Source organism: Microtus oregoni, unplaced genomic scaffold (assembly GCF_018167655.1).
Source record: "Microtus oregoni isolate MIOR12 unplaced genomic scaffold, Mior012 000009F_ref0000495, whole genome shotgun sequence".
NCBI lineage: Eukaryota > Metazoa > Chordata > Mammalia > Rodentia > Cricetidae > Microtus > Microtus oregoni.
The window spans coordinates 41,401,260-41,422,878 of record NW_024543068.1 but is presented as its reverse complement, the minus strand read 5'-3'; the positions used below and the strand labels follow the sequence as shown (position 1 = coordinate 41,422,878).

At 35.1% G+C, this 21,619-nt stretch overlaps 1 protein-coding gene across 3 annotated transcripts in view; it reads right to left on the bottom strand.

Moving 5' to 3' along the window:
* Strn3 (striatin 3) overlaps window positions 1–21,619 on the bottom strand; it is an 80,078-nt gene that overhangs the window by 12,381 nt on the left and 46,078 nt on the right. For 2 of the 3 annotated variants that reach the window (XM_041658711.1, XM_041658712.1), the window contains 6 exons: window positions 11,329–11,469; window positions 7,177–7,310; window positions 5,497–5,672; window positions 5,291–5,338; window positions 4,911–5,032; window positions 878–1,045 (listed from right to left, as the gene is read on the bottom strand). In XM_041658711.1, coding sequence (XP_041514645.1) covers window positions 878–1,045; window positions 4,911–5,032; window positions 5,291–5,338; window positions 5,497–5,672; window positions 7,177–7,310; window positions 11,329–11,469 — 789 coding nt within the window. The remainder of the gene's footprint in view (window positions 1–877; window positions 1,046–4,910; window positions 5,033–5,290; window positions 5,339–5,496; window positions 5,673–7,176; window positions 7,311–11,328; window positions 11,470–21,619) is intronic. The other variant, XM_041658713.1, reaches the window with a different exon arrangement.

Genomic DNA, 21,619 nt, shown 5'->3' with positions numbered 1-21,619 from the left:
TTGTCCTCTACTCTCCACATAAAATAAATACAAAAATATTCTATTTGTTTAAAATGTTTTTGAAATCATGAAAGCAATCCCATTTGTGCTTCTCATTAAGGGCGTCCCACCCTGCACACACACACCTATGTTCTCAGCCATGGCACACAAAGTTTTTAGGCAGGTGTATTCAAGACTATATCCCATCAGTCCGTAAGGGTGGCTGTCCTTGTCTCCTATAGCCCCTGTAAGTAGTACCATTTGTCTACCTTACTGTTAGATGCAAGTATGCTTATTTTTTAAAAATAAAATATGATATGAAAAAGGCCAAAAAGCACTGAGCTTCGCTGACATCTGCCAAGCACTCGCAGTAAAACAGGACTAAGTAAAATGATGGCAAGTTTTATAAAATTCTTTATCGTTTCTCTTTGGATCAATAAACAATTGCTTTATCTTTTTTATTTTCTAGTCTTTTTTTAAACAAATGTTCTTTTCAGGAAAGCAAGATGCACAGCAGGCAGAGGAGGCCCTTTTCACTAGTTCCATACCTACAAACCACATGGTAGAGAACAGACTCCTGCCAGCAGTACTCTATCCTTGCCCGCCTATACACACATACATGTGCAAACTACAGTGTGTGTGTCTTTTTGTAAAGACTCTTTGGGCATAGCAATTAAGAATGCTTGCTACTCAGACTTCTCTCCTCAGCACCTGTCAGGTATCTCACACTGCCTGTATATAACTCCAAAGGATCCTACAATCCTGCCTTTATGAGCACCTGCAATCACATGCACATACATGAGAAACATAAAGAAATGATAAAGCTAAAACAAAACAAAACAAAAAAACCCAAACAACAACAACCACCACTGCTCTTGAAGAGGCAAATTTGACTTACCCTTGTCTCCATTGTAAGTGCAAATACATGGCAATTTTTCTTGGGGATTCCATAACCTAACAGTGCCATCTGCTGAACAAGACAGTAACTGATTTTTTATGCCACTATAGGCAAGACCCCAGACTGCATCTGTATGAGCAACTAAAGTGCCAGCTAGAACATTTGACTCTGTGAAGAAACAAACAAAACAAAACATTACTTGGAAGAAGTCTGGCGAATAGGTAACAAACAAACAAACAAACAAATAAATAAATAGGAATGTATGTAAAGCCAGGCATGATGGTGCATGCCTTTTTCCCTAGCACCTGGGAAGCAGATCTGTGTGTTTTGTAGGCCAGCTTGGTCTACATAGAGTCCAAGGCCAATCAGGACTAGATAGTAAGACCTTGTCTCAAAAGGCAAAACAAAACATAAAACCACAAGATGACAAACCAAAGCACAAACAGTGACTATTTCTAAGTACTGAATTATGGGTGATTGTTATCATTTATTCCAAAAATACTAACACTAATACTAACACATTCACAATTTCTGTACAGTACAAAAAAAAAATCAGCCATATTGAGCTACAATTTACAGACCTGCACTACTCACTTAAATGGCACAGCAATGGTGTGTTCACAACTCTCACTGTAGTGACTTTCAGGATATTTTAATTTTTACTTAATTAATTATCTGTCTATTTATTTACTTTAGTTTTTGAAAAGGTACTTCTCTGTGTAACCCTGTCTGTACTGGAACCTGCTCTGTAGACCAGAGATTCCCTGCCTCTGCCTCCTGAGTGCTGGGATGAAGAGTGTGCGCCACTTTCAGGATACTTAATTACTTGCTAGCCACCTTCCTTTCCACTTTTCTTTAGTTTTCTAAAGTTCTAGGTGAACACAGATCCAGTGGGCTTGTGCAAACAAAGCTATTTTCTGAACACATTGTATGAACAGAATCTACAGACCGGGATCTTCTGTGTTAAAGTTTCTAGAGTACTACCTTCCTTTCTTTTTATTGCCTAGTAACATTCCAGTTTGGTGCTAGCACAAATCTTATTTGACCATTTATCAACTGATGGGAGATCTGAGAGCTAAACGAGTATCATATTAGGTCATCCTCTATTTCCACTTAACTCTTCCTATCACCATCTCCTTCAGCCTCACAGTTCCCAACTTTCCTTTATTGTGAATGACTATGACATACACAATACAAAGAAAACACAGCATTCAAAAGGGACCCCTCTTGCATCCTGTACCCAACTTCAAACAATGTCAACTTCAAACAGTGTCTTGCTTCCATGGCACTCACCACAAGGAGCCCAGTAACAGACTCCCAGACATTGTCTCTAACCTCCACAGGTGCACTGCATGGCACACATGGATAATATATACATACACAGATGTGCACATACAAATAAAATAAATTTAAACCCTATTTGTTTCCAGATACAAGTAAAAAGTTGTCCTTCCTATTAAGGAGAAACCTACCAGGTGCATTCTAAAACTCAGCCAAACTTACTTTCTTATCTATACACACTTTCACTAGACAAATTCTTTGCCTTTGAATCATTAGTATTCACAAATTAAAATTTAATTTTAAAAAAGAAGTATGCAGGCAGACTCTTTGAACCTCAACAATAAAAACATTATCCCTACCACCACCTTCTGTAAAACTGTTGAAAACTAAACTGTCTTTTACCACTATGTGGTCGTCAAATCACTCCATTACCACACCTCATGCTAAAATCAGCAGTGACCACAATTCTACCAAACCCAGTAAATGTTTTTCTTTGATAATACAAAGCATTTATTCAAGCATTTATTCTTTCTGGTTTCAATATTGCTTTTCATTCATAAAATCTGACTTGAAACGTTAAGGTGGTTCTCTCGGAGGTCAATACTCAAGCATCTAACCTCCAGCTATCTGTCAAAAATCTCCGTGAGCTGTTTCTTTCTCAAAATGATTGTCTTCTTTAGGTATGCATCCATAAATCCATTCTCAATGTCCTCCTTCCTCTAGATAATGTCAGGTTTAGTGAAGACTTAAGTCTCAGGTTATCATCTCTTGATTGATATTCATTCATATGCACCCATATCTTAATAATCTCATTCATAGTCATTCTCTCTTGTACTCTATCCCTGTTTCAGTGAGTGCTACTATCTACACAGTCATCAGCAGACAATGTCAGAGCTCTAGATTGGTGATGAAAATGTTCTGAAATTACAACGTGGCAATATCCGCACAATCCTGAGCACACAGTAAAAACTAACAATACCTTAAAACAACCAATTTTAGCTGCCTTGGGAAGGCAGGCAGATCTCTGTGAGTCTGTAACTACAGAGTGAGTTACAGTCCAACGCAATTATATCAATAAAACTTCCTTTTCAAACACAATTAAACCAAGAATAACACAACCTATCAATAAACCACTATATATTACTGTATTTAACCAATATATGTTAAACCTATTTCTTTAAAAAATATTTATATTACATGTATGAGTGTTTTGTATATATGTATTTATGTATACTTCATGTGGGCTGGTACCCATGGAGGTCCTAAAAGGGCCCCCTAGAACATAGGTTATGGATGGTTGTGATTCATTAAGTGGGTGCTAGACATTGAGCCTGGGTCTTTGGCAAGAACAGCAAGTACATTTAATTCCCAAGCTATCCCTGCAACACTAAGCCTACTTCCTAACCATTCTTATCTTGGCCACCTCTTGTTTCCTAGGTAACTCCTAATTTTTACCTTTGACTGCAGCTGCCATCAATCCCTTTCAAGTCTCTTTGGACTTAGAACTTTTTATAACTTGACATTCAACCTTCAGCTTGAATGCCATTGTTAAAGACAGACAGCACTCCTGACCTCTCATCTAATTTCTCTGAACGAAGTACTTACCATTATGCCTTACATTACAGTATGTGGGCACTAAGCATGTGTTAGCCAACAATAACAAAGAGCTCAAACATTTGTTTTGTTTTTTATAGTCATTATGAACAATGCCTACTTAATGTATTTGAACATGTAAAAATTTAAGTTTTTAATCAAGTTTCTCAAAGTGTCATTTATTTAAAAAAATCAGTATTTTGCTTTTCATTTTGAAATTAAAAAATTTTGGCCCTCCATGAAGATGTAATCAATTATACCTTGACCATTCTATCCCTATTGTTTCTGTTGTCTTTCACTTAAGGATTATATATACTGTCTCTTAAGTTTAAAAATGTGTTACTTCAATAACTTTCCCCTCTTCTTTTTGTTAACTGAAATTAATATTTAATGAATATTTTAGATACAATAAAGCACTAATTCAAACAATAAAATATTCATGGCATGATTAGTTTTTTCAAAAAAATTATTTATTTTTATGTGCATTAGTATATATGTGTGCATATATACTACATGTATATTTGTGTGAGGGTGGCAGATCGCCTGGAACTGGAGTTATAGACAGTTTTGAGCTGCCATGTAGATGTTGGGAATTGAGTCTCTTAACCCCTGAGCTATTTCTCCAACACCAATATCTATCTTTTTAAATAAACTTTCTAGCAAGTACAATAAACAAATTACATGTCTGAACAACTTTGTAATAACATTTGAACTAAAGAATTCTGTCAGCTCTTATTGATGGGGGGTTTCTGTCCCACCAGGTCCCATAGCAGTTTAGTCCCAAATAAACACACAGAGGTTCTACATTAATCATAAATGGGTTGGCCTAGTATCTCAGGCTTCTCTTATAACTAATATTCACCCATAATTCTTGTCTATATTAACCACATGGCCTGGAACCTTTTTCGGCGAGGCAGTCACATCTTGCTTGCTGTGTGTCTGGCTTCCTCTCTGTCTGGTTGAAGACTGTAGACTGAAACTTCCCTCTTCCCAGAATTCTTGTTGCCCCACCTCTACTTCCTGCCTGGTCACCTCGCCTATACTTCCTGCCTGATACTGGCCAATCAGCATTTATTTAAAATACAAGTGACAGGGTACAGACCATTGTCCCATAGAAAGCTCTATTCACTAAAAAGACCCATTGTGCCTCTTTACTTACCATATGTATCATAGGGATCCACATTAGGACTAGGCATATTCCACCACTGAATGGTTGCATCAATACCACCACTAAAACACTGTTCTCCATTAGAACTAATAGCTAATGAAAGAACAGGGCCACTATTACAGAAAGAGAGAGGGAAAATTACTTATAAATTCTACGAAACTCAAACCCCTACCCCCTTCATCTATTCATTTATGTGGTTTCTAAACAAAACATACAACTGAAAAGTACTAATAGGTCGTATTTAAATATAATTAATCAAATTCAACTAATATGTCTTCTCTAACATCAAGTATTGAGTAAATTAGGTTGAGAGTACTAACTATAAACAGTAATTGGAGTTGCTCATTAAGTACTATTTCAAAAAAACTTACATGTGACCCCTAAATGTGTAGATAGGCTCTACGTCTAAAGAGGCACTCCTAAAAGAGGGAGAAAAGGAACAGGGGAAGAGAACACATTAGATCATCATGAATCACTGGTTGATACTGCAGATGTACTAAAGACACAGGATAATAAAGAAGAACTATCCCTATGAACAAAATTAGAAGGAAAAAGCAATCAATATTAAAATACTTGCTTTTTGGCAGGAACTGTCTTTTGCAAATTCCAAAGTTTCAGGGTGTGGTCCTCAGAGGCAGTAACCAGCACAGGTTCTACAGGATGAAAAGCTAATGCTCTGACTCCATCAAAATGACTACGTAGTGTATACTTGGGGTTCCAAGTCTTTCGAAAGGCATCTTTGTTGGCCGGCAACTAAAATAAAAAAGTGTACTATTTACAGGTAAAAGTAATAAACTGGTAAGCACGTGGACTTTTTGTTTTCTTTTTGGTGTGTTTAAAACATATAAAACTGTCTCACTAAAATATCCAGGGACTATTTTAATGACCTTAAAATTCACAACAAGTCAATCTTTATATAAGAATTCAGAAAAATAATTTTGTTAAATTTTCAAATATCCAGGTCAAAGAATTCCTTAATCTGTTTTCATCTAGCCATCAAATAAATAAATGAATGAATGAATAAATTCTACCACTCCTATCAAAGTCAGGTGAGAACAGGAAACTGCCACTGCCATAAGGATTTACAAGAAAGCAAAACAGGGATATAAAAATTACCAGCTATTCAAGGGTACAGTGAACACAATAGTTTCCATTTAGGAAACTGACAAGTATGTGAACAATTCCAAGGCAGAAAGTTAAGGGACTTAAGTTTTAAAGCAATGAACTAAAATCTCTTTATGACTATTTTCCTAAATCTTTTCTTAATTTCCTTGAAGAGTTTTGTGTCGCCCTTTCTGTCCTTGAACTCACTAAGTACCATGAATTTCTGATCCTTCTGGCCTGTCTCCCAAATGCTAGGATTACAGGCATGAGCTGCCCTGCCAATATTATGTGGTGTTGGAGATCAAACCCAGGGCTTTGGGCACCCTAGGTGAGCACTTTTCCTAATTTATGATATTAATAAAACTTAATATTTCCATTTTATTTCTACATCAGTAAAGATACACCAGTTCTAAAGCAGCTAAAAGTTTACCAATTTAGTTGCAAATATGCTTTAAAATTATTAGTAAGAATAATCCACCCCACCAAGGCAGTTATCTTTAAAAAAACATCCTAACTTAAGTCTAATTTTTAAAATGTTTTTGCTGAAAAATTTGCTGAAAAACTAAGGTTTTTCAAATACAAAAATATCTAAAATATAGTTAACTCTCTAATGAGTGTTTATGCTTGGAAAATATTTAATCAACGCTAGTCTAATACTAACACAATTCTTCCCGTCTCCTTTTTCTAGCCCTCAAGAGAAGCTAAACATTCAGGAAATGATACAAGCTAACTTGGTTGTGACTGACAAAAAAAGCTTTCAAAAACACAAAACATGGCTTTCAAGATTAATCCTGATGGAAAACCCTAATTTCTCTAATGTCTATTTGTTAGCATAAAATATGGCTTCAACTCAGTAAATAAGTTAACTACTCAAGATGTATTTATCAGTCAGTAAATTAAGTATTAAAAACCAGTATTTTAAGGTAATAACCCTAAACTCCTACCTAATCCACCAAAATTACTAAGAAAGATTTAAACACCACAAAGAAAAAATTTTAAAGCGAAATTACACGTTATTTCAAATCAACACATCTTCACACTTAAACTTATCTTTTCCATGCACCTTGACATTAATTCTCTGTTATAAATGATTCCAAAGAATAAGGAGCCTTCTATTAAATCATTAAAAAATTAAAAATAAAACTGCACTTACATCATAACTATAGTCTGCATCATTTGTTACCGTCAAGTCTGCAAGGTCTCCAAGGCCCAGTACACTTAACAAAACATCATCAGAACCCATAATAAATGACTTGCCTCCTCCAGATGGAAACGTTATTGGTTCAGCTATAAAGAACAAAACCGCTTCTTAAATGCTGAAAAATCATACAGTACAATACAATATTGTGGGGAATTTAAGCACGAAACAGTCACAAAATTCAGCAATATTATGAATTCTACTTCCCACTTCCACACACAAAAAGAAAATCCTACTACTGAGTAGAAATAAATGTGCTGAAACAACAATGTAATGATTATCTTCCAGACTGAATAAACACTGCACATCAACCCAGAGTGGAGGCAGAACATACACATTTTGTCTATTTAGATCCCTTACTACCTCCGTAAATTTTAACAGGACAATTTTTTATTAAATCATCAGATTTCAGCCACTTATAGGGAACAGATGTCTACCAACCTCAAAGTAGATTTATTTAAGTGCATAAGTTACTATGAAGTCCCTTTGCTTTCTAAAGAAGTGAAGGAGCACTTGGATATGATACTTCCAGACACTCTGAGACACAGCCTTTCCAATAGTACCAAGATGGTCTAGTAAAAGATGGCTCTACTAGTAGTTGATGATAGTATCCTAAAAGAAATGCCTTCCAATTTTAAAACTTTCCTATGGCTTCATTTTAATGTCCTCTTTTTATATATTATGAGGTTGCTAAAGTTTAAAAAAACTAATTTATGTTAACTTCAGACTTTAGGTTTCCAATCAGAATGGCTGCGTGAGTATCAATAAAAACTGAAAGGATCGCATCACTTCACTGAGCTGCCTCACCTGTCTCATGCGTACAGCTTTCTACACTGACAATGCAGTTGGAATGAAAGTGCAATCATTTGAATAACTATAACTAGATAGGTTAAAGTGTAAGCAACCATCCAAGATAATTTTAAGCATGTGCTTTGCAATCAAAATAGTAGCATTAAGATGGCAAAAAGGAAACACTAATTACAAAAGAACCTAGATATTTAAAATTATGAACCAATTTTTAAAAATTATTCAAAAACTCAGGCTAATAAATTATGGAAAATTCTTACAAAATGGCATGTATTTAATACATACAGGAAACAGGCATACTGAAATACACTAATACTGATTCACTAATAATACTGAAAATAACTCATACAATTGATATATACTATTACCAAAGTAAAATTCATTTTTAATTTAGAATTTTATTTTATTCGGTGTAATTTGATTCAAGTGATCCCTTAAACGAAGGTGTAATTCAGCAACTACTCTAATTTAAAAACCCTTCATAAAATATATACAATGTATGTGTGAGATGGTAAGTATACCACACATTAAAAAATGATTATGACAGTTACTATGATAACCACGCCATCATTCAATGGTTGTACTTGAATCTGAACAATACATAGTTCTGATCGCTTCTATCAATGTTAGTACATAGTTACTGATAATACAAAAAGCAGCTAAGAACTATAAGATCAATAGTTTAAAAATCCCAAGAAAGTCAGCAAGTAAATTTTACTTTATAATTTTTACCAGCCTAAAAATTTAAGTTCATAATTTGTTTTTAAACAATTTAAGATAAAATTCTGCAATTCCTTCCAGTAGCAATTATACAAATAATCATTAACACAAATTTAGAAGTCTAATAAAATAGCTTTACCATCACCAATCAACTCATTTCATTACAAATACTTTTTGTGGGATTAATTCTGATTAACCATTGACCAACTTCTAGGCATAAAAAGAGAAGTGGCCCAACAACTTTAGCTGGCTTATTTTTCAAAAATTATTATACTCATTTCTAAAGTTAATCACAGAAGCTATATCTATGTACCTCTTCTCTATAGATACACATGTGTTTATATTTAGCAAGCTATATTACTTTTAATATTTGTTCACGTATGTATATACGCAAAATCTTTTAAGCTATTATTTCTGCTTTCCCTATCAACCCTCACTGGAGCATACTTACAGTAATCACAGTAAATCTTTACTTTTTTGCTCTTATATCTCTGCTGGAAGAATTAATATATATTTTGCATATTATTTTAAGTTAATAAAAATTACCCACAGCAATAACACAGCATAAAAATATAATCAACAATTTAAAATAAAATTATTAAATGAGTTTTTAAATAGGGTCTTTCTATATAGACCTGACCATCCTGGAACTTGCTATGTAGACCAGGATAGCTTCTAACTCACAAAGATCCTCCTGCCTCTACCTCCCAAGTGCTAGAACCAACGGCATAAACTTTATCTTAATGACAGAAATTTTTATTAAGCAGAATTGTCTTTTGTGAGAATCTTAGAGCCTATAAAATAGTATTTTTTAAAGATGGTCCTTTTTAAAAGTCCTGTAATAAATTCTTCTGATAGACAGCGTGAACAAGGAAACTTTGTAGCTCACATATCAACTCTTCCTTTTTCTTCCAGTGTGCCTCTGCATGTGTTCTGCAGGGCTGTACCCAGGTCCTGGCACATGGTTAGACAAGTACTGTGATGCTGAGATACAACCCGGGCCCTTTCTTACAACTTTATCAAACCTAAACAACATAGTGGCCAATGACTGATTCTAATCATGCCAGTGTAAATATGAAATATAATCTTGTCTGTAGTAGCAACAGTTTTTAAAAGTTGGGACACTAGAAAACAAGTATTTGTTCTTTATAAATGAAAATGTGACATAAAATTTTTTTTCCAAAAGCACCAAAATGAAAATTGTCATAAAAATAAACCAGATTGCAATTTTCCAATCTCTGAATGACAAACTTCAGGAAGAGCCCCTCTTTTAAAGTGTAATGAAGTTCAAGGTGCCCATTCACCTTCCCACACAACTATGAAAGCCACTAGTGACTTACTTTCTTTAAAAACAAAAAACACAGTCATAACACTTGACAAACACACAGAGAAAGCTCCAAATCACCTTTTATGTAGAATCAACCTATGGGCTTTCCCCCTAAAATGGTGTGAAACATTAAAAAGGGTTTGTATCACTAATTTGACTTTGCTTTAAACTGCAAATTTTACAGTCTAAAATGTTAGTAAACTGTACTACAATACTTGGGAAAAGAAGATCTCAAAGACAAAAATAAAAATATTAGAGCTGGTATCTCTAGTTTAGAAAATAGTAAAAGTAAAAAGCTCAGTGAACATAGAAAATGAATACAGAAAAAAAATTATTTTAATTTCCATTCTTTTGTATTAGTTTTATTGAGAGATCTTTTAAAATCTTTCCTTAAAATTTAATATGAATTAAAGAAAAAGGTAAGAAGTCATAAATTGAGGAAAAATTGTTCAGTTTTGTTGTAAGGAAAATATCTGGTAAGAAATTAGAACAAACTGTATATAAAAATTTGAGACGGGCAAACAAATCCCTTTATAGAGCAAAAAGTGTAAGCATAAATAAAATAAATCTAAGTAAAATTGTTAATGTTATCACATATACATCATATTAAAGTAATTTGGTTTAAAAACTGAGATTATTTAGAAGTATATCTTCACCCAGAATTAAAAATTAGTCAATTAAATCCATATATCTTTACGTAAAAATCAGTCTCAAAATGCTTAAGTAGTATTTTCACTTTCTATGTACTTCTGGTTTAGACGGATTTTAGAAATCTTATTACTAGGCCATGAATCCTAGACACAAAGTTACAGAATGATGTTCCTTATTCTAGAATGATTAACAGTTATATTTATTTTTAGGAATAATATGTATGTAAGATCCCCAACACACTGTCTAGCACTTCTATTAAGTGGTGGTTATTAACAGTTGTTACATTTAAACCACACTACTAAGAATTAGCTTCCCCTCACCTATATTATTTAAAGTTTAGTTTTAGAAATTGTTCTTTAGTTTTTTAAGCTATAATTAGATTTAAGGAAGGCACAATGAACTGACCTACAATGGAAACAGCTACATCTAACATGAAAACAAAAACAAATATAAAGAACTGGAAGCCATATTTCATCCCTGAGCTTGCCCAAGGCTTCTAATAATCATGTGGGATGATATTTAGCATTTTACACAATGGCATATTTGTATATGGAGTTAAGGAACTCAGCAATACAAACAAACATGATAGCTAAATGCTGTACCTTCCTCTGCTCTTGCACCTTCATGATCAGTCATTTTAGGAGAGGCTGACCTAGACTGATTAATGACTCCTGAAGGGATGTGGGGCAGCTCATCATCTCCCAGATCAGCGATCATGTCGCAGAGTTTTGTCCTGTTGACCCCTGTAAATTAACGTCAGCAGTAGAGGTGCACTTAATAACTACCGCTTGACTGCTGGCAGCCTTAGTAAAGCAATTTACTAACAAAACAGACTAATAAAAACTCCAAGTTATTAAAGCTATCATTTTATATACCATTTTCCAAAATACTCTGAAAACTTTTAAATATGTTGAAGAGTCACTATTTTGTGGCTCTTTGTGGAACAATGGATAGAACATAAACACTGTATTTGAAACATATTGTGGAGGAGGAGAAAGAAGGAAAACTTCTATTATTCAACTTGGAGTCTATAAACTCAGCCACAGAAAAATGCTATAACAACAATGGAAATTATTGGTATTTAAAACTAATGTTTATTAGTGCATAAAACAAAACATGGGCCTTTCAAATTAACTGTTCTTAAAAAGTCAAAGAAATACATACAAAATGACTTTTATAAGGGTGCAACAAACAATTAACTTTCCCTGCTGTTTTTTGGATATTTTCCCATCATATTAATAAAAATTTGTCATTGACAATTCAACCCAATTTGTTAAATTTGTTTCTTAGAATTGTTTACCTCAAAACTTCCCTTTTCCAAATTTGGAAATTGAGTTCTCCAGAAGTATTTTTAAATATCTTGTAATGATAGAAGTAAGTCAGCATTGTCATAGGCCTTAAATTTAAAGTTTAATTTCAACTACTACCCAGATAATTCAGACAAAAGTCAGAGTTCAAAAGCTTCGGCAGTTATTCTTTAACTATAAATTTAGAAATAGCAGAATTAGTTATTTTGAGCCATATAGTATGAAAGCCTTTGTTTAAGTAAGTCAGGTGATATGCCGGGCGGTGGTGGCAGACACCTTTGACCCCAGTACTCTGGAGACAGAGGAAGGTGGATCTCTATGAGTTCCAGGTCAGCCTGGTCTACAAAGTGAGTTCTAGAATAGTCAGTATTGTTACACAGAGAAACCCTGTCTCGAGAAATAAAACAAAACGTCAGAAAATCAATTTAGAAAAAAAGCATTTTAAATAATCAGCATAAGATAAAAGCAATTAGAATATATCCAAGGTTAAACATCATGACTTCATATTCACTAGCATGAACACTAATGAACTAATAACTAAATTAGGATTCTCTGTGATTAAAATCCCTGGCAGGTATTTGAACATCAGTCTACATGAAATGTCATTTATCTGTACATGAGAAAATAATGAGAATGAGAAGCAACTGAATGCCAAGATGTAATGGATATAAGAGAAATTTTGCACATCATTTTATAGTAATTTCTAACTAAAACTGGTCACAAAACTCAGTTTTTCCATTGTATGTAATAAACACTATCCTTTGAATTTTCCAAAAGAACTATAAAGGAGAAACTCAGGATCACCTGAGCATTTTTTCCTCTGCCAGTAAAGCAATCATAAATTCTCACATACACACTCCCTGAGACAGGCTTTCTCTGTGTAGCTTTTGGAGCCTGTCCTGGAACACCTCTGTAGACCAGGCTGGTCTTGAACTCACAGAGATCCCCTGCCTCTGCCTTACAAGTGCTGGGATTAAAGGTGTGTGCCATAACTACCTGGTATAAATTCCCTAACAAAAAAAAAAAGTTGATTAAATATCCAACCAGCTAAATTCAATGTCAAAGAAAACAAAAATATTCTTTCTCATACATAACTCTTCTTCAAAACTTTCTGATTTGTATGATTAATACCAATATTAATTTAGTTTCAGTAGCTAAAATTCTGCAAGAAAATCTTGATAATCCTACAATTTATACAATAAGAGGAAAATCAGTTATTTTTTACAAAAGAATTTTCCTTTAAATTTTTTATATTAATCTTTTTTCAACTTTTAACTGCTAATCAAGCCTCTCATCTTTATGGTTTATTGTAGTAGACTCAATTTTCTTTAAATTTTCAAGTCACATTTGCTTCCTATCAAATTTGAATACTACCCATTAAATTACGGCTCCCAAATTATCAGTTACTCTACTGCCTCCTTGCTCAGCAGTGCCAAGTGGCACTTACGACTTCTTGTACCAAGATTGCTAAAACTGTCTACTTAATCTTGTACATATTTCATATAAATCCCTTAACTTTCCATAATGTGCAACAAAATTATTCTGCTCTGCATATTGCTATATTTGGTCATCTCCAATTCCCCCCACACACACTCCCTCTCTCTCTCTCTCTGCTATATTTGGCCGTATCTACCCTCTCCAGTTCTTAAACATACACGTACACACGCGCACACACATAGAGATTTGGTTATATTTGTCCTCTCCAATTCATACACACACATGCACAGAGAACACACACAGGCATGGTGTGGGAGGTCTCTATGTGTTGCATTTATTGGCTAATGAATAAAAAAACTGCCTTGGCCTGTTGATAGGACAGAACTTAGATGGGGGGGGGGGACTAAATGGCATGCTAGGAAAAAGAAGGCTGAGTCAGAGAGACGCCATGGATCCACCTCTGGTGATAGACATGATGAAACTTTGTTGGTAGGCCACGACCTTGTGGTGATATACAGATTAATGGAGATGGGTTAAATTAATATGTAAGAGTTAGCTAATAAGAAGCTAGAAGCAGTGATTTAATTAATACAGTTTCTGTGTGATTATTTCTGGTCTAAACTAGCCGGGCAGCTAGGAACCAAACAAGCAACCTCCTTACTAAACAGGCACAAAGCTAATTCAGCCATATATATCTGTTCTCTCCAATTCTCTCTCTCTCTCTCTCTCTCTCTCTCTCTCTCACACACACACACACACACACACACCACACACACTACATGCTGCTAAATTTGATCATATCTGACCCCTCAAATTCACACATGCATGTAGTATGCAACACGTACATACAGTGTAATTGGCCTATTCAAATTCTATGCATTTTTCTAACTAAATCTATTTCCTCTGCAAATATTTTGATTGTCCCTATAAACTCTTATTATGTGTCTGTGTGCCTTAAAAACTAGTTCCACTAATATAATCTTATAAATAATTTTGTTTGATAGACAATAACAAAAAATTTAAAGCTTTATTGTGTTAGAAAATGTATAAAAATAATTTCCTAAACAAGTAGACTTGGATATACAGAAGTGAGTAGAGATAAATATTCAAGTCACTGCTTAAATTTAGGATCCAATATTACATAATTAATATTTTTACATACTTACAGCTAAACATTAGTCTTTGAGTAGCACAGTGCCAAGTTTAGGAAAAGATGAAACTTCTCTGCTCTAATACTAGTTTCTCAAAAGCTGTCAAAAGATGAAAGCAGATTTCATAACCAGAGGCCATAGTCTTTGCTCTACAAAGCAGAGAATCTTTCAATTTCAGACTCAACAGTGTATTTAGTTAGGTACTGAGGACTGACTGAACCTAAGGGCTTATACATGCCACTGACTCTATGTTCATCCCTTCAAGTGCAAACTTAATGCATCTTCATATTCATCCTAAGCCTACCAAAGACGCTAAATAATTTCACAATTTTAAATGATTACCAATAATGATAAAATTGGAGTAGTATTACTATGAGACTATTGTGCCTAATGTTAATTCGAAGGCATAAAGGCTCACTAATTACTCAAAAACACAAACTGAGTCAGGCTTAGGATACACACCTGCAGTTCTGGCACTCGAGAAGCTGAGGCAAAAGGATTGGGAGTTTGAGATAAACCTGGTCCAGATAGCCTGGATTACACAGTGAGTACAGCTCTATCTCAAAAACAAAAAAAAACAACAAAACCTCAGTTCTTAATTATTGCAGAAATTTAAAAGAAAAATATTTTTCTGTGTGTACTGACTTATACTTGTAAACCCAGCACTCTAGAGATGTAAACAGGAGAATCAAGAGTTCAAGGCCAGACTGGGCTATAAGACTCTGTTTCAAAGAGGAGGGAGAAGAGGAGGCGGAACGACTGTGAATTATAAAACACAAACCTCTAACTGTGACTCCAGACCTGACAGAAATGTACACTCCTCTTTTTTTTTTTTTTTAAGTTTTTTTCGAGACAGGGTTTTTCTGTAGCTTTGGGGCCTGTCCTGGAACTAGCTCTTGTAGACCAGGCTGGTCTCGAACTCAGAGAGATCCACCTGCCTCTGCCTCTGCTGGGATTAAAGGCGTGCGCCACCACCGCCCGGCCTATGTACACTCCTCTTAACAGACTGTAGCACGATGGAAACTATGACCTATTTATTGTCTGACTCTTGTCACTCCCATCCATTCACACACGACACATAAACTTCCTTCACACATCACTTTTATCAAGTCTAAAACATACACTGTCATTGTCTCAAATGTGTCCTTTGCTAATCAACATTTTCTTCAGCAAAACTAATGGCTAGGAGGTAAACAGTTTTATTTTCTGACTATCATTATAGTTAAAATAAACCTTTCACACTGTTATAAATAACTTCCCTGTCCAGTCATACAAAAGAAAGACACAATAAAACAAAAGTATCTCAACAAAAGGGTTTTTTTTTGGAGGGGGGTGTGTGCCAAGAACCTAAATTGAAACATTCAGTAGCCAGCTTTTATTCCTGATGGAAGGTGCCAATACGGCCTCACACCATTGGTGGGGCTCAACTTCAAAATCTGACCTGAACTGACCTGCTAGGGGAACATTCGGGAAATGAGTCCTTTGGGCTACCTACCTTTAATTAAAGACCAAACAACAACAAGGTGTTTTTCACAACATGACACAGTTGTATTAAATAAGTGTGACACTCCAATAACCAGAACGGCAAAGTGAAACTGTGGTTTTCAAAAGTGCACTGACTGGGAGGATCTTTCTGACATGAGACAAAATGACTAAAATAAGAAAAGGTGGGAGGAAGTAACTGGGAGCAGAGGATTAAGTGGTCTGTTTTTTTTTTAAAGCCTTTCTTTTCTTTTTTTTTAATATTTATTTACTTATTTATTTAGTATACAATATTCTGTCTGTGTGCATGTCTGCAGGCCAGAAGAGGGCACCAGACCTCTTTACAGATGGTTGTGAGCCACCACATGTGGTTGCCGGGAATTGAACTCAGGACCTTTGGAAGAGCAGGCAATGCTCTTAACCACTGAGCCATCTCTCCAGCCCCCAAGTGGTCTGTTTAAAACAGATGGAGCTAAGGTAAAGCCAGCTAGACAACAAAGAAAATGAGAAGGGATATGGGGGCACAGTGTTGGGGGAACTAATATGAGATAAAAACTTGTCACTTGGTTTATTTATTTTAAGCTAGGTTCAGGCAAGCTTGAGTTTGAGGCCTGCTTGGTCTATAGAGCAAGTTCTAGGACAGCCAGGACTACACAGAGAAACCCTATCCTTGGAAAACCAATAAACAAACAAACAAATAAATAATAAAATGAACTTACGACAAAGAATTAAAATCATTTTATTGCCCCCACCTTGCAAGACTTTTATGCAAATATTCTAATTTATAATTAATATTATATTCTTAATTTATAATTGAATTTATATTAATTTATATAATCTAATCCTCTAATCTTAATTTATATAAAGGCTCTGCTATATTCTCCAATTAAAGAGGCTAACCCCTTCCCCACTTCATTTACTATGCCTCAGTTCTTAAAAGCCTAGTCAATTAAGTAAGACTTCAGCTGGAGCCCAGCTGACTGGGAAAAAATACAGTTGCCACTAGCACTGGAATAAAAAACCAAGTATACTTTCTGTCTTGGTGAGTTCTGTTCTTCAGAACGCCTTCTTGACCAAGAGTAAAGCTGTCTTGTCCAGATACTTTACTGGCAATGGTTGTGATCTCTTTCTTTGCAAGCCTGAATTTATTTCTAATATTACTATACATGAGATTAACTAGAAAAAGTAAAACAAGTTGTTCTATTAAATAACCAAGATTGCAAATAGATGTAGAGTCTCAAGATGCAAAAAATATGAGGCAGATCTCATAGAGCCCAGGCTGGCCTCAAACGTTCTATGCCGCTGAACTGCTATCTTGTCTTCCCACCCCCGAAAGCTGGGAATACAAACATGCACTACTATACTATCCTTTATGTGGACAGAACTCAAGGCTCCACCAACAGAATTACATTCTCAGTTCTCAATTCAACACAAATTTTATGTGGCACAAGAATAACAAGTGGCTGTAAGAATAAAGACAGCAAGAATTACTCTCATATTAAAGGGGAATAATAATGAAGTTTCACTCTTCCTGTTTAAAGACAAAGAACAAAGGAAATCTTTAAGAGATTTTTATATTCTAAATAAAGTTTCCAGATTTTGGATGTGAAGTAAGCAAGTATAAAACACTTCAAATGCTACAAACTAGCATTTAATCATGATCAATTTACACAGCTTTACTGAGCTAATGCATGCAGCAAAATAAATAAATAAAAATAAAAAACGGAGAATGTCAAAAGCTAGAAAAATTCTTAAAATTGAGAATTTTTAAAAAAGATTTACTTATTCACCATGTATAATGTTCTGTCTTCATGTATGCCTGCAGGCCAGAAGATGCCACCAAGCCAAGTATCATTACAGATGGTTGTGTGTCACCATGTGGTTGCTGGGAATTGAACTCAGGACTCTGGAAGAAATCTGGAAGTGCTCTCAACCACTTAGCCATCTCTTCAGCCCTTTTATATTTTTTTTTCCCTTTTTTGTTTTGTTTTGTAGACGGGGTTTCACTGTATAGCCCTGGATGTTTTGGAAATTAGAGGTCCACCTGCCTCTGTTTCTGGAATGCTCGTATTAAAGGCATGGCAACCACTGTCAGGCTGAAATTGAGGTTTTTATTTATTTGTTTGTTTGCTTGTTTTAGTTTTTCAACATAGAGTTTCGCTTGTAGCTTTTGGAGCCTGTCCTGACACTTGCTCTCTAGGCCAGGTTGGCCTTGAACTCATAGAGATCTGCCTGCCTCTTGTCTGGGATTAAAGGCGTGCGCCACCACCGTCTGGTGGAATTGAGATTTTTAAAAACGAATAAAAAATTGTTTTTCTCATTCTCATGTATACGCCACTATCCCTCGTTCTTTCCTGAAACTGTGAATTTTATGTATGTTATCACACAATGGAAAGCTGAGCAGCAAGTGTCTACACATGTGTGTATATTTAAACACACCTACAATCTGCAGCACTGGGTATTCACTGGGGTCTTGTATACTTAAACACACCTACAATCTGCAGCACTGGGTATTCACTGGGGTCTTGTATACTTAAACACACCTACAATCTGCAGCACTGGGTATTCACTGGGGTCTTGTATACTTAAACACACCTACAATCTGCAGCACTGGGTATTCACTGGGGTCTTGAAATATCCTCTAGCCAGGACACTACTGTTTTTCCTTAAATTTCATCTACAAGAAAGATTCCTACTGAACTCTCAATTTATTGGTTTTTAATTTATAATTCCATGAAGGAAATGGATAAGTAATTTCTATTAATTTCCTAAGACACCCTCTGTTGTAAGCCTAATTCCTATGTCCCCTTACATAGATAATCTTAAAAGTTGATGTTTACATAAATATTTAAAAATCAGAAACAACTTTAAAGTTTAATAGACCAGGCTAAATGCACGAAAATGAAATATTGTTCAAACACCAAAAATTTAGATTTTAAAACTAAGAAACTTTAAGGGCTAAGGATGTAGCTCAGCAGTAAGCATTTCCATGTGTAAAACCTAAGGTTCAGTGCTCAACATGGTCAAAAACCAAAGTTCACCTCCCATAAGGTTTCACTCTAGATGGGGAAGGTGGCACACATGTATAATCTTAGCACTAGACTGAAGAATATAGAGGCAAAAGAAAAACAAGTTCAATGGCAGTTTGGGCTAGATTGAGGCCTTGCCTCAAAACAAAACTCACTTAAGGGAGGCCTACAACCAACCTCTTGGGCACATCCTCCTTTATTTCTGGGCACCTCCCTTTCTCTTAAATCCTCATACTTAAATAAAATCTATGTTAAAATACCTCTTGTAAAATCTCAACTTTATGTCAAAATGTATATAATATCTAAATATCAGCAAAACAAAAAGCTAATAAAACACATATGACAGATATTCTTGTTGGAAAATATAAGAGACTTATACATAAAATTATTTCAAAATTTTAGGAAAACATGGTTACATGCAAATATTTTAAATGCAGTTAATTCCTGACAAGCAGTAATGGTTAAATTTCACTTTGTCTTTATATTTAAAACCTTTAAACAAAACAAATAAAAAAGTCTCACTATATACGTAGCTAAGTTGGTCTATAGCCAAGGCTGGCCTTGAATTTAAAATGGTCTTGTTTGGGGCTTCTAAATGCTAGGATTACAGGCACATACACTCAAGAAGCAGAGGCAAGAAGATCTCTGTGAATTTGAGGCTAGCCTGGTCTACATAGTGGGAGGGAGAGAAGAAGGAAGGAAAGAAAGGTTAGAAAATACGTTTACCAGTAAAAAAAAGAGGGGGGGATACTTCTATATTAAATTAAAATAACCTTCTATATTAAATTAAAATAACCTCTAGGTTTTTTAAATAAGTTATTTCATTTATTTAATTATTAGTTTTTTTGTGTATTTTTTTAAAGACAGGGTAGCTCTGGCTGTCCTGGAACTAGCTCTTGTAGACCAGGCTGGCCTCGAACTTACAGAGATCCACCTGCCTCTGCCCCCCGAGTACTAGGATTAAAGAAGAGTAAACTGAAGTCAACCATGCAATAGTGCTCTCATACTCAACATGCACACATTAGAGGTAAATGATGCTAAAAACTCAACACAGCCCCTCTTAATGCTGTGTAATTCATAACACAGTCTGATTTGTCCTAACAATAGCTTGTCCTTTTATTCACATGCACTAACACAAGCTAGCACAAAGTTATAGAAGAAAACTGGCAGGTTACTCAGTATAAAGTGCTTGGCTTGCCTAGCAAGCATAAAGATTTGGAGAGAGGGAAGTGAGGAAAAAAGGAGGGAGGAACTAACAGGTGAAATTCTCAAAATTCTAGTTAACTCCACAATAAATTAAATTACTCAAGAACTCCATTATCAAAGAAAAAGTGGTTTCTGATAGGCCTGCCATTTTATAAACTAGCATGTCTGTCACCAGAAAAAGGAACAGGGAGAATGTCTTTATGTCTCAATCTTTGTTATGTACTATTCTTCTCCCTGACACTCTTATTACTTTATTCTTTTTAGTTTTTATTTTATTTATTTGAGATAGGTTTTCACTATGCAATCTTGGCTGGCCTGGAGCTCCCCAGGTAGATCAGGAAGCCTTGAACTCAGAGAGATCTGCCTGCCTCCACTGTGAGTGCTGGGATTAAAGCTGTGTGTCGCTGTGCCTGGCAAGATTTACTTATTTTTATGTGTATGGATATTTCTCCTGCATGCATGAATGTTTGTATATATGTGGAAGCAGTACCGCTAAGGCCAGAAATGGGGACCAAACCCTCAGGGATTCAATCGGTAGCTGGCTGTTAGATGCCCTGTATGTGGGTACCGAACCAGGTCCCCTGTAAGAGCAGTGAATACTCCTGATACAGTAAAAGAAATAAAAGTTCGACTAGAAGTCTACAGCCAATTCAAAATGAAAATTTTTCAAAACAAATTCTAAGTCTCTCCTTTCAGTATCACCAGTATGAGGATTCTCCCTGGGGGCTCTGAAGTATGATTCACAAAATACAAAGTTACTTCTCTGAGAGGTTCTACAGTGACAACACTCAAAAACAGCCAACTCTGCACCCAATAATCCTCATTAGTACACCACTTTATGAACCACTGGCCTTTGCTGAGTAGTATATTCAAGAAAATACGTGGGAGAAAAAAAAAAACATATGGCCACTAATTATCATTGGATTATAACCAAAAAGCAAAAGCCAGGGGAAGTCATTTCCTACCCACTGTGGTTAAGGTTCCCCAAACAAATAAACGCTGGTTATGGGTTAGAAATACCTTTAAATATCTATGTGTGGAAAATAGTATTTGTACTCCCTTCTGAGCAAATTTCAATTATTTTGAATATCAATGACAATATTTCTTTTAATTTGATAAATCTTTAAATTCTGAAAATCTTTTCACCTTTATCTTACATATTTAAAGTACGTTTCTACTTGACCTAAATTTTAATTATACAACAGACAAAGTTTAAAGTTGGTTGCTCCCTTTATGACACAAAAAATAAAATTTCATCAAAAAACCTTTTTCTTAATATCA